The following is a 13,725-nucleotide window of genomic DNA, read 5'->3' on the forward strand; positions in this document are numbered from 1 at the left end:
CTTTGCTCTGGGCTGGACTACGTGCATGGACAAGAGGACACGGCTGAGGCAGTGTCACTGCCTAAACAGCAGATCTACCTGTCCTGCAGGGAAAGCACAAGGAATCAGCTTTCCTCTTTTTCCACAACATTTTTTCAAAGAAGTTTGTGGTATAGAGTCCCAGCATAAGCCTGATACAGATACCTGAGTTTTCAGTTAATTAACTGAACAAAACAATCCTGGAACAACAACAAAAAGCCCATGGAACAACAACAAAAAACCCCAAACCTCAAAACCCCTCAAACCAACAAGCTCAGCCTTTGCCCCAGTCCCATCCAAAGACTGTTTCTACTCATCTCCACTTTTCACTTTGGGTCACACCAAAATTTTCTATTTTGTATGGTTAAAAAAATCCATGCATACACAAATGTGAATATATGAGTAGTTGGAAGTCTTCTGCTGGCAACTTTGATACTATCCCCAAACAGAAGAGGTGACAGTTCTGCTCAGGCTGATCACCAGTGGTCTTAGTAAGCTTCACACAGTTAGTCAGAACATGAGTTACCATTCCTCTGCATGCTTGGTTAATGACCTAACCACTGCAATTATACTGTATCCTGAAGCAAGTGGCACTTACCAAAATTGCCCCATTTGCATACATAATTATATATAAAATAAAACAGGGCTGACTCATGGATGAGGATCATACTACATGACATAAGACAATGATCAGCCCCATTTTCTCCAGCTTCTGAATTTTATAAATGATTTTGTAATTCCCTGCTGAATCTCAACCTTCCAAAAATGGATTCAAAATTACAGTTTTGAAAAATAGTTACAGCTGCTTCAGAACTTCATGCTTTGGTCAAATCTGTGAATTACTCCTTGGACTGTACCAAAGCTTTCCAAGGCAAGTACAGGCTCTGATGTTGCAAGAAGCTCTAGTTACAACTCTTCTGTGATTCTCCTCCCAGGTTCACCTAAACAAGACAAAACCGAAAGGGTACCAAGGCCCCTGGTGATGAGTAGCTCCTGGGTATTACAGCTACAGGCACAGAATCCTCTTCTTTGGCTTATGTTCTCTTATTGAACCACATGGACGACTTAAAAGTTATTCCAAGAGGCGCAGAATATGTGTGTTAGTAACCCATAGTACACTGATGCCATGACTACTGAAGTCCTTGGGAGCTGAATATTACTGGTAGTCAGCTGTTTACTGGTAGCTTCCATAAAAATAAAGAACACTTACTTCAAGTCTAATTTTCAAAAACACTGTGTGAACAGCACTGTTAGCCCAACAATTAATAAGCCAACCACTCCAGTCAAGGTGTTTAAACACTGTGGTGTGTATAGAAAGGAGTTTGTATTAGCAAAGGCTAATGAAGCAATGATGGGACCAAAAGCATTTTGATATCAAGTGAAAAAATATCAGCAGTCTTAGTGAAAACTGAGCAAGTGGTTTTCAGTCACATGTCATTACTGCTGTTGCAGCTTTCCCTCAAATGACTGAGCATGTTAATTCCTACCTGCAGGAGAAAGCGCATCAGATGAATCTCTTTGATATCATTATATGAATAACGGGAACATATCTGGTCTCCCACAGCATGATCTTTATGACATAAGTTGAAAATAAATGGATCACTGATTCTGGAGGAGAAAAATAAATTTTAAAAAAATTAATTTGAAAAAAAAAAGAAAAACCAACCTGGAGAGCCCTCCTGAACATTCAAATCCTCCCCTAAAGAAAAATAACAACACCGAGAGATATCAACTGGGATGTATATAAACTGAAAACAAAGCTAAATAAATAAAGCTAAACACTAAAGGCAGATTTTCGACTAGTTACCCAAATAAAGAGCCTGAAGAGGCTAAGGGTAAGTTTGGAGTTATTTTAGTATATGCAAGTAGGCAGACAGCAATGTTTTGCACACATTGGAGTCTGAGAATCAGCAACGGAAGAAACTTGTTGGGAGAACCTGAAAGCCCAAGTCGAGGGTAAGCACCATATGGACACACAGCTACTGTAAACAGCAATTACTTGGAATGAATAATTAAGCAATTAATTAATTATTATTTTAGTAGTGTATATGCATTAGAATTGCAATCAACAGCCAAGCCCACAGAAAATCCCTTAGAAAAACAACCTAAGCTTTTATCAGATCTAGTCCAATCAATCCTTGAGTCACCTAATCCTATTGACTGATATTAGACTTTGTAAGATTTGGATGCAGAGCAGACAGGGAGTAAAAATGCTGAGCTACTCACTGTCCCACTGGGCTTTGCACATGAGCACACAGTATGCACAAAGAGCTTGGTCTAACAGACTCATTTGCAATATTGATCACTTTCAATAAATCATGAGTCAAGAGATGATAGCAGTGTGCTAAATATTAATTACGATTCTGTCTTGGAGAAACAAACAAAAAACTTACGAGACAATGAAGCTAAAGGCTCCTGTCCTAACTGTTCCATATGAATAAAAGACGTGAGTTACTCAGAAAGAAACTTTAACAACAGTTATGTTATATCATAACTGAAAACCAGCAGTGTAGGTGTGAGACTGTCCACCATCTCCATCTGTTGAAGATGGGTGGTCTCATGGCACCTCCAAAGCCTGTGAACAAGCACCTATATTAGTTATGTTAAACAGTTTTTTTAACAAATGAAAAGGATGGTAAACTTCCTGCTGTGCTATTATTCTGCTTGAAATCCCCACAAAATCTGTGCAAATTCAAGGTATCCCTGTGCCAATACTGAAGTTGACCAGGCAGATCTCTGGAAGGAAGGAAAGAATGACTCACCTGGACAAGCAGTGACGAGTACAGTAGACTTCTTCCAGAAGGGATAACACAAAGCACTCACAGATGTAGAAGTGCTCTTTGCCAAAGAGCAGCACCCCTTCCAGTGCTGTATGACCCTGCACAACTGCCACGGAGCACTTGAACGTCACCTAGAATGGAGGCAAGCATAAGGCCAGGAGCTGGTAACACAGGGGACAGAGGCAGCAGGGAGCTGGAGCCAGTGATGAAGAAAAGCACATGCTTGTACCAAAAACCTGCCATATTGATTCTTGGGCTCACAGTGACAAAGTCACAAAATTGCTGTATGACTGACAAAAGTCCAGTCAGAATATATCAATCTAATTGTCTTAAGGATTCAGATAAATATTCTAGAATATTTTTTAAAATTTTCCTTGATATCCTAAGACTCAATTTATTGTTTTTACTCCCAAGTAAACTAACTTGGCCCTTACAATAGAGGAATTTCTAAAATACAATTTAAAAACATGGGGAATTTTTCAAAGTATTTTGTTTATTATATATGCCAGTTGATAGAAAGGGTTCTTGGGAATTGACCAGTTTTGATAAAGAAAAGAAAGCCTGTTTTCTGGAATATTTTCTATGGCTGAGAGATGGTGCACAAAGTAAACAAACCAATTTAGAGATCAGAAAATTGTGTGGTCTGCAAAAAATTTAAAAGTTCTGATTTAAAATCTAGCAGTAGATCATTGCAAAGAACTTCCCTTACATTTAGCAGCATGGAGTTCCTTATTTTTGTCTGCTCATAAAATATTCTATACTCAGCTCCAAAAGCTAAGTCCACTGGTTATTACAGTTAACTGGGATGGTCAAGGTCAAGTCAGTGTTGTGCCCAGTTTCAACCAGAACTTTCAACCAGTACCTCCTCTATTCCTAGGAAGGGGACAGTAGCTAATCATCCATTAGCCCAGTCTCAAAAATATTGCTCCTAGAATTTTAAAACACTAATATTACTTTACGTACTAAGAAAACTGCTCACTGCTGAGTTCCTTCTCTAAATTAGCAAAATCCCGAATTGCACAGAATCCAGAAATGAGTGTAGAATCTTGCAAGCTGAGTCCATCTGAAGCTGCAAGGACCAGAGGGCTACATACAAAGGGATTAGAGAGGTATTTACATAACAGGACAACTTTCCTGGTTCAGAAATGTAATGCAGTGTTCCTAAGAGAACAGACTGATAAGTATGAGAAGTATCACAAAATCTGTTTTTCTCTTAAAATCTCAATGACCTTATCTCTGCCAAATTTCATAACAACTAGGGACTGTATTGTTTTATGTGGCATGCAAAATTGACCCAGAAATGAGATTAGTTTTACTAGATCATGTAAAGTCTACATGATAATATATAGAATAAGTGTGGTTCTACTTCGCTCTTTGCCTTTGTTCCTAAACTCACTATTTCTGGAGTCAAATCTACAACCTTCCTTGCCATCCCAAACTACACATGGTCTAGCTAAGGTCAGCTGAAGCAGAACCACCCTGCTTCACAAGCTTTTAGTCTTTGATGTTAGGATAACATAAATATTAAATTCATAAGTAAATTAAATAAAATCTTGTTTCCACACTTAAATACTTTTCTGAAAAGCCATTATTTTACCAACAAACAGGGCGCTTCATTTTGAAATCACTTAGTGGGCACAGGAGGTTGTTTCTCTCATTCTTGGTTTAAGGGAAAAAAACAGCCCTGGGAGATTTCTGTGGGTAATTTTTCATGAACATCTCTTCAATCTCTCTCCCCTCTAAATGATTTCTAAGAGGAAGGTAGTATTTTTCCATCACCTCTCCCACAAGAATGTCTGTCTCTGCGGGGATATGCCAACTACAGAACTCTGGACTGGAGTGCCTGCCATTACGTGGTTAGAGACATGTATGCTTGCACTGAGAATACTGGGGAATTCTGCTCACATTAGCAAACCACGTGGTTTCCTGAAGTAATTAAATAGGAAAAAGATTGCTTCTTCCCAAAAGGAAGGTAACTGAATATTGAAATATCAGGCAGTTGCATAAAGCAGCTCCACAGACACAGAGTTGAAATCCAGACTTTTAAGAAATCCACCTCACTAAACCCAGAGATCATGTGTGTGGGTATAGGAGGCACGTGGACCATGAAGGAGGCCTATGATCATTAATATGGTCTGGCACAAAAAACCACTGTGCTATTGTGCCTAAGGCAGAACCAGGGCATGTGAGTAGACCTTGTTGAGGGGGAAGAGCATGTAACCTCTCTTTCACAAACATTAAACTAAGCCCAAGTATTGTCACAGAAACAGTCAATAGTAACAATCCCTTTCTTCAATTTTATATTATTTATTCAAATTTATATTATTGAATAGATCTGCATTATTTCAAATATAAGAGTCCTTGAGCTGAGTCAATTATTTTCATTTGGGGAATGTGACTTATATTATTGCTGATGAGTAACAAAGATCTGACTGAGTCGTAGTGCAGAATCTCCACCAGGACAGTGCTGTATCTGCAAGTCTTGTACCTTCAGTCTTGCATTGAACACCAAGCAGCTTGCCATTATCATAAATTAAACAAAAACTTTCATTTTCTGTCAAAACAGATCAAAACCCAGTTCACAAGCTACTAGAATCATTAATCAATGAAGCAAACATGACATAAAATAATTGAATAATTACCTTCTAAGGTATTGCCCAAAGCCCTTCATCTCTTGATTGCTCTGTTCATTCAGATGTACTAGGGAACACATTCACTCAAACTCACACACACTGACACACACACACACACACACACACTCAATCACTTTTCTGAGCAGGAAATAAAATGGCTCCAGTTGCCTGCTTAAAGTGCAGACAGCTCAGGAGGAAGCCACTGACAAGGCAGGACCTCTGTGCACTAAGTGAGCACAGGACAGCTAATGTCACCCCCTGCTGCTTTTGTTAATACTTCTGTCAGCTCGGCGAGGCAGTGACTGCTGCTGGAAAAAAAACATGCCTGGCATTTCTGATGGCTTCCTGCAGAGTTACATGGAGAAGAGACAGACAGCCTGAAGGCTCAAAATGAGATCAGTGCATGGAAATCATGCCTCACATATTCATGTCTGTCTCCTTCTGCTGGGAAGAAGTATAGGGAGGAAGGGGCACAGAAATTAATTCTGTTACAGAAACAGACTGCATCAAGAACTCTGAGAAAGTCATACTAGAGAGAATGAGTGTGCTCCCTTAGCCAGTGGCAAAGCATCAAGAAAATCTGGTGATGGTACTGAGATATTTTAATAAAACAGCTATTTCTATATCTGTGTACAATTATCATAGCACTGTGAGGTCTGAGTTTACATACTGCAAGTATTTGGCTTCCACTATGGGATGCTAACTCCTGGCCCACTGAGGGAATGATGCCACTGAAAAAAAACCAGGTACACTGCAAAAGATCAGGGAATGAGGCCAGGCTGTCAATTTCACTGGTGTTGTCTCAATTAAATTGACAACAAAGGTACCATCTTCCTAAGAGTCACCCTTATTTACTCCACAACTCTTCTCCTCCAGTGTTCCTGAACCTTAAGCCTCTTCCTTATATTGGGAAGAAACCTTGGTGAAGGGCATCCAGTCCAGTACAAGAGCAAAGAAGAAACAGAAATGTTTTTAATAGATAACACATGATGGAAGCATCAAAGAGGAAGCATGGAAAGTTTATACGGCCTTAGAGGGAAGAATCTGTCCAGGACTCATGGGGAGAGAGAAAGAAACACATGTAAAAGGAGGAAGGAAACATTTTCTGGTATTCTTCAGGAAGACATGTAAACACCACTGAACTAGCAACCTATACAAAACTGGCATACTCTTCCAGAGGTTATAAATAAATTTGATGTAGGCACTGCCCTGAGCATGAGTAAAGGTTGTAGAGCAGCACAGAAATTCTTGGAGTCTCAGAATTTGCCATGTCTTCGGCAAATTCAGACAGTGCCTCATAAGAGAATATCTTGCTTGCCATGCCCAAATTTTTTTCTCTTACTTCAAGGAATTAATGTTAATTGCTCTTCAAGAAGAGTCTGTACAGGAGCTCATACAGAGTCTGGAAAACTGTATTTGCCATAAGGAAACAGAGAGTAATGATGTCTACTGTAGCCTGAATCCACCTGAACCCCAAACTGAAAGGAACAGATAGGCCACCATATCTAATTCACCCTCTAAAATGCCATGTCCCCAGGGAAAATTTTCTAGTTCATCTTTCCTACCTTTTCACTCTCTGCAAACTCCTGCAATATAATTTGTCTCTCCACGCATAATTCTAAGAAGTCTTCTGAATGGAAACTTTCATGTAGAGCGGGGAAGAATGTTAGCTGGTTACAATCCAATCCCTTCTGATCCATCTCCCTCTCTGCTCCATTTAACATCAGCTCTCCTATATGAGTATAAAAGAGATTGTGGTTTTAGTGGCAGCCGGATGACACCAAAAGCAATTCAATTTAGTCTTTCACTCAATCTATTCTACCTTGGGAAATAGCATTATTTATCTCCAAAAAACAGGCAAGAGAATTAAAATCTGTGACTGCTGAAGAAGGATGCTTATTTCAGGGAACCAGAGAAAGATACATGCAGTCAGTCATAATTCAAACAAAATCCCTATATTCACAGAAGATTAGGAAATTAGGAAAAAAATTAAATGGTATTCTTTTAGGGACATGGACTGAGCAGGATCTTAAGAAAACCCGGAGACAACTCACTTATATCTTGCCCAAGCTGTGTCTCAAGTTTTGCAAACTCATGCAATGCACACAGAAAAGGCACAATCAGTCTTCTTATTAAGGCTTCATGCAGAAAGTACATAGTGGTTCCATCTTGTTTGGAGTCAAAAACAATGAGCTCCACTCATTTATTTGCTAGGCGCTATCACAGTAAAAAGTATACAATACTGCGTATTTCCAAGAGCACTTCTTCGAAGTTTAAGCAACTGGGAGCTTTCCATGTGCCCAAAAGTGCCCAAAGTTTACACTTCAAAATAGCTTTCTTGCTTTAGACCTTTCAGGTGGCAACAAGAGAGCAGCAAATTCTGAAGATAGTTGATATATCACCTATGAAATTTGCATCAGTTTTGTCACAGATGTTACAGTGACATTTTTGCCCAGAGCATCAACAGTAAGGAGATTTTTCTGGATTAAATTGTGACCTAGAAATTCATACCCTAATTCCAAATATCTTTGACTGTTTATATCTACTATCTTGATGATGTAATGTAGCCCTAAAAGGTTACCTGGATTCACTTCAGTAGGGGAAGTTGTTTCCTTTCTGTTTCCTAGGTGAACCTGAAAAGAGACTAGGTGTGACTAGAGTGGAACATGCAGATAGGTAAACATAACTCTGCCAACAGAACTTTGCTGGCAGAGAAAAACACAGATTTAGAACTATGTTGCAAATAAATGCCTTGGAAATTCAAATAAACCCATTGGAAAGGAACAAATAAACATCACTGGAAAGGAACCTAAAGGAGCAAACATAAACAATTAAGGAAAAGAACTATTATCTTTCCAAAGGTGATCGTACATGAGGCCAGGTTTAGGATAAAAATCATACTACTCAGTGTACAGAAAACTGCCAGAATCCAAGCACCACAAAAAATGCTTTAGGTATGGGAACCTTATATTAAAGTGCTTCAGCCTTTCATTGATGGGATTTGGCATTTTGACATTAGAGAAACAGACAGTAGTAAATACCCCACATTCACAGTTCAGTCTTAGCTTAAACCACTCTTATTTCCCCTTTTGGCCATTCACCACTTTTAGCAGCACTAGTAACAGGACAGTGCAGCCTTCTAACTGGACTCTGCTGCATACATTGGGAAGCACTATATCGTTGAGATACTACTAGCAGAAAAGTACAGACAGCTTATACTGTCATCTGTATTGGGAGATTTTATACAAGAAAAGAGAAGAAAATAATTCTGTTGCTGTTAACAGGACATTGCAGCCTTTCTTACCCCCCAAAACCGGATCCCTTCAGTGGGTTCTCTCTACATGGAGCAGCATATTCAGAAGTCAGTTGATGGGAACCACAGGAAAGAGATGCACATATTTATCAAAGGTTGGACTCTGATTTTGAAGGCCTTTTCCAACCTTAATATTTCTCTAATTCTATAAAGTGACCAGCAACTGTTACAGACATTGTGCACCTCCTGCAAAAGCTTTCTACCTCACTCATCCTTTGCATTGTTGCCACTTGTGTGTTCACATGTTGCATCCTCCTCCTCATTCGTGAGGGCCCCTCGTAACAATCAAGAATCCATCGTGGCTCTACTGATCGTGAAGAATCTCTCCATGGGCCTCCTCTGTAGAAAAGTTGCTCCTCAAGTATCATCCAGTCCTTGGCTGCTTTGCTGTAAGCACACTGCTGCATCTGTGGGACAGAAGCATTTTGTGCCAGCTTTTGGACACTTCCCTCCTCTCAGCCACCAGTGATTCAGAGGGATCTACCCAACCCACCAGATGGGACCACTGCAGAGGGGGTGTTGCAGGCCTAACACAAGCCCGAATGACCACTGGAAGTGTGCTGCAGGAGATGTTACTAGTGATAAAATAGTGATAGTCTGACTGGATGATACAGTGACAAATAAAAGAATGTCACAAACTTGAAAGTGGCTGCTTTCATAAAATTTCCAACTCAAAAGCAGTGAGCCAGGAGAACCATATCACAGAGATTTTTCACACTTCAGCAGTAATGTCAGGGGAGGAGTGTTGACTCATCAACTCTCAGCAATTCTTTAGGCACAATATTCATCTCACTTTTAAAATGCGCAGTTTCTCAGGGTAGTCCAAGAGTAACCTTTCAACAACAGAAAGCTGTTGCCCAATATTCCTGTCCTTTACCTGTACGTGGTCCTTGTACAGAGAAGCATACAGCTCCTGCCCAACTCTTCGGTACCGTTCCATACACGACACAAATCCCTAGAAGAAACATCAGAACACATTATGCCAAGGTGCTGCAGCTGTAAATCCTGTGAGGGGCAGAAGCAGGCATTAGTTGTTCTGTCTTTTTCAAGAATAATTAAGGAATATGGCCTGTGTCTGCAAGTTTGATGGCTCTGCAGTGTAGAGATGACTCAATCACCTGAGAGCAAGTTGCACACTTACACCACAAATATAAACATAGACATCATCTTAACAATGGTCATTACTGGAACTACTCAGAACTTTCTCAGAAGGAGAAAGAAAACACCAAATACAATGTGAGGCTCCTCTTTTTGCAGCTGACTTAGTACTGCAAATAGCATAAATTATAATTGTCTATTGTAGAGACTCCAGCTGAGGTAAGGATCTACAGTGAGATTATAAAGGAGAGGCGAGTGCCCCCAGTACCAAAGGCTGTCACATCCAGCTGAACTTCCCTAACAAATGCGAGATTGTTGTGAGTCACAGCATGAGGCTAAACTTGCTGTAAAGTCCCAGCCTGGGTCAGGTAGGTAACTTTTAAATGCAGGGACTCTGTGCCACGCTGGCAGTGGTCCCTCACAGCAAACTTCTGGCTGCTGCTTGCACTGGGCTCTAATTAAGTTAACATACAGGGTCTGGGTGTTGTGCTGATTACTGCTGGCTGCCAGCCAGGTCTGTAACCCTGCTGTGAAGTCACATTTATTGGTGTTTCCCTGCAGGAAGCTCCTGTTTTACACTGATGAAAGTAATTATATTTTTGTTTGTTTAAAGCATCATTAAACCTGTAATCACAGTTGTGGCCTCACAAAACTATTCCATAATTCATATAAAACTCCCATAAAGGCTGACCTAGAAAGCAACAGCATCTCTGTGCTCTTAAACCAGTCCTGGTATAGGAGAAAAGCTGAGACCCTGGCTCTATGTGGACTTGGGGCAAAACCATTCAGAGTAGAAAAATCAATTCCTCCATTTTAGATATTCACAGGCTGTTCAAGCCAAGTCAGTGCTCTACTGGCAGCTGTTTCAAAGTTGCTCATAGTCTGTATTTCACTCATGGTCATCAGTGAGACCCCTAAGGTCAAAGTCCACATGGCAAAGATTCTCACTGACCCAGCTCCTAGCCCTTGAAACATACGAAGGGTCCTAAGAAGAACTTCTGCTACCCACATCTGGTCAACTGAAGACTAACCACTTTGGCTTCCAAATGAGCTATAGCTAGCCAGCTTCAACCAGATGAACATGTCACTATTGATCTCACAGGAAAACCATCTGGTTGTAAAGTGAAATGAACAGTTCACAAAATTGGAGATGACTATGATTGAAGAAAAAAATAGCCACACAAGCCAGACCAACACACAAAACAAAACCTGAAAAAGACAACCAGTAAACAAGGAGAATATAGACCAGGCTATTATTTACTAAGTGTTCACTCAAAACAATTATACAGGAATGCCTAATGAATAACTAGTGCAAACAAGTTTCAAACAAATAAACAGATTCCATTAAAAATTATAGGTGCTTATCTTTTAAAAGAGCAACTCTTTATGGAGTAGATTAAATACAGCAGTGCCACAGTAAAATCTATCTTAAACAAGAACATAACAGCTTTGATAAATAGTGATGTAGTGTAACATAAGGTTTGAGTTTCATATGCAGAAAAGCAGGTGTAAATGTAAGAACTGTAATGCACATTTTTGGGAAGGGCATACTAAAGGGTCTTATTGATCAACCCTTTCCTAAAATAGTAGGAAGTAGTAGGAAACCATGCTTTAAGTCTTTTTTAATACAGATTTCTCTACTTTGCAGCCTTAGGCAATCACATTGTAAGTAAAATCAGATCATTTTGCTGCCACATATTCCCTAGCCAATATTTAGAGCTTGAAAAGGTGATAGAATTCACAAGTTATTTTCCTATTAAAAAACCAAAACAAATCACAGACTCAAATCTCTTTTTTGTCTTGCTGCATGGAGTTTTCAAATAGGAGAGAAAATGATTAGCACTGAGGAAACCCAGGGTGTGAATTTTCTATAATTTCTTTCAAGTAAAGCAATTGAGAGACTATTTGTAATGAGAAACAGTTGAAAAGAGAAAAAGATTGAGGTGTGACTTATAAGTTAACAAAACTCTACTGAGCTTTGGAATGCTTTATGTCTGATTTTTTTTTAATATATATAGATCACTTAACACTCCTGCAACTCATAAATATTCAGGCTTGCCATAATATATTGCATGTTACAGACAGCACACATACCACAGTTCTTTCCTAAAGAAACATTATGTCATGGGGGCTTCTGCACTTGGAGGCTTTCTTTGTATGTGTTGGGTCACAGAATACACATGCACACAAAAGTACGTGCTGAAACTCTTAATAAATGAAAATAAATATCAAGACAAACTAATTTTGGACTTGTAAGAGACACAAGGAAAGTCCAAATGTTCAAATCTGTCACTGTGCCAAGCAAATTATCCCACAGATGATAATACCCACATACTTGTTTTGAAGCATGTATTTTAAGTCATCTGTTGGTAAGGGCTAGAACTAGTGCAGTACTTTTGACCAGTACATCTTAGAGATATCTATGAAAGAAGGCAAATTCTTTAGTTTACAGATGGGGAAACTAAGAAGTGAGTTTTTGGAACATCACAGAATCCAAGAGCTGAGTTTCTGGAACATCACAGAATCATAGAATGGTTTGGGTTGGACGGGACCTTAAAGGTCACCCAGTTCCAACCCCCCTGCCATGGGCAGGAACATCTTCCACTAGAGCAGGATACTCAGAACCCCATCCTGACTGGTCTTGAACAGCTCCAGGGATGGAGAATCCACAACCTCCTGTCATTAGGACATGGTTGCAGTGAATGGGGGTATAATGGGGCAAACCCAACCTGAATTAATTTGCAACAGCTTAATAAGCCCACAAAGAAGATGCATATGGTGAGAGTATGCAGTAGTGGGAGGAGGAACCCTTTTGATGAACCAGTTTGGAAGTCCCTTCTACTCTTATGTTTCCAGTGGCAGAGAGCAATCTAACACAGCTGATGTATTAGATATTAGATCATATCCCAGGAAGAGTTCATGTACTTAATTCCTCTAACTTGGGCCTTCACAATTCTACAAGGAAGGTTTTTTAATCTAATTATGAATATTCAAGTAATCATTAGGTTTTTAGACAGTATGTCATGGGCATAGAAAAACAGAACAACAGGTAGTGAGCTCTTAGGGATGCCAGAAACTGCATGTGAATCAGCATATGTGACAGTAGCAAAGAGTTTGTGCATGGCAGAAAGAGATCTGAGGACTTTGATTCAAGAAATCACTATGTTTAGGGATATCCTTAGGTATGCATTTCACAGCTTTATGTACAGATTGTCTGCTAGTGAAGGGGGGCAGCCTTTCCTTTAAACCAAACTTTAAATATATCAACTCACAGATAATACATATGCAGTACTTGAACTTTGAAAGTGACAATGAAAAATACTTAAAATCCCTATAACTCTGAAAGAAGAAAATAGGAAATTAGCATCATTAGAATGAGAAAAATTACATTACATCAATGTAGTAAACTTCACATCTTGAATCAAACAGAAAAGGAGATGAAATAACACTAAGGAAATGCCATTTTATAAAGATAAAATTGTTCCATTTTTCTTTAGTATATATTTCCCAGCAGCTCAACATTAAATGACATCTGCTTGTGGTGCAGCATTGCTCTTCTCAGCAGCCCCATATGCCACCTCTGCCTGCTGAACTGCATGCCCTAACCAGTGTGGATGAGGATGTGACCTAGTCAGGAAGGAGAGAGTTTCTTACAAAAGCAAATGATTTTTTCAGGCATCATCTAGAGCCAATAATTTTTTCATAGCACATTCCTGAACCACTATGACTTTCACAGGCAGAGCCAGATTGTCAGTAAAGTTTTAAGCCTAAATTCTTTCGAGATATGAAAACTATCTTCTTGTATTCATGGCAGTTTTCATGCTCCTTTTTCCACACATCTACCCAGCATGTGCAATTAGAGCTCAATATTTCTGGTCCTTTC

At 39.5% G+C, this 13,725-nt stretch overlaps 1 protein-coding gene across 1 annotated transcript in view; it reads right to left on the bottom strand.

Moving 5' to 3' along the window:
• Window positions 1-13,725, bottom strand: part of WDFY4 (WDFY family member 4) — a 113,408-nt gene that overhangs the window by 44,140 nt on the left and 55,543 nt on the right. Inside the window, exons 39-44 of the mRNA XM_053983638.1 lie at window positions 9,622-9,699; window positions 8,948-9,151; window positions 8,013-8,064; window positions 6,997-7,163; window positions 2,781-2,929; window positions 1,506-1,626 (exon numbers count right to left, since the gene is read on the bottom strand). Coding sequence (XP_053839613.1) covers window positions 1,506-1,626; window positions 2,781-2,929; window positions 6,997-7,163; window positions 8,013-8,064; window positions 8,948-9,151; window positions 9,622-9,699 — 771 coding nt within the window. The remainder of the gene's footprint in view (window positions 1-1,505; window positions 1,627-2,780; window positions 2,930-6,996; window positions 7,164-8,012; window positions 8,065-8,947; window positions 9,152-9,621; window positions 9,700-13,725) is intronic.

This window comes from Vidua macroura, chromosome 8 (assembly GCF_024509145.1).
Source record: "Vidua macroura isolate BioBank_ID:100142 chromosome 8, ASM2450914v1, whole genome shotgun sequence".
Taxonomy (NCBI): Eukaryota; Metazoa; Chordata; class Aves; order Passeriformes; family Viduidae; genus Vidua; species Vidua macroura.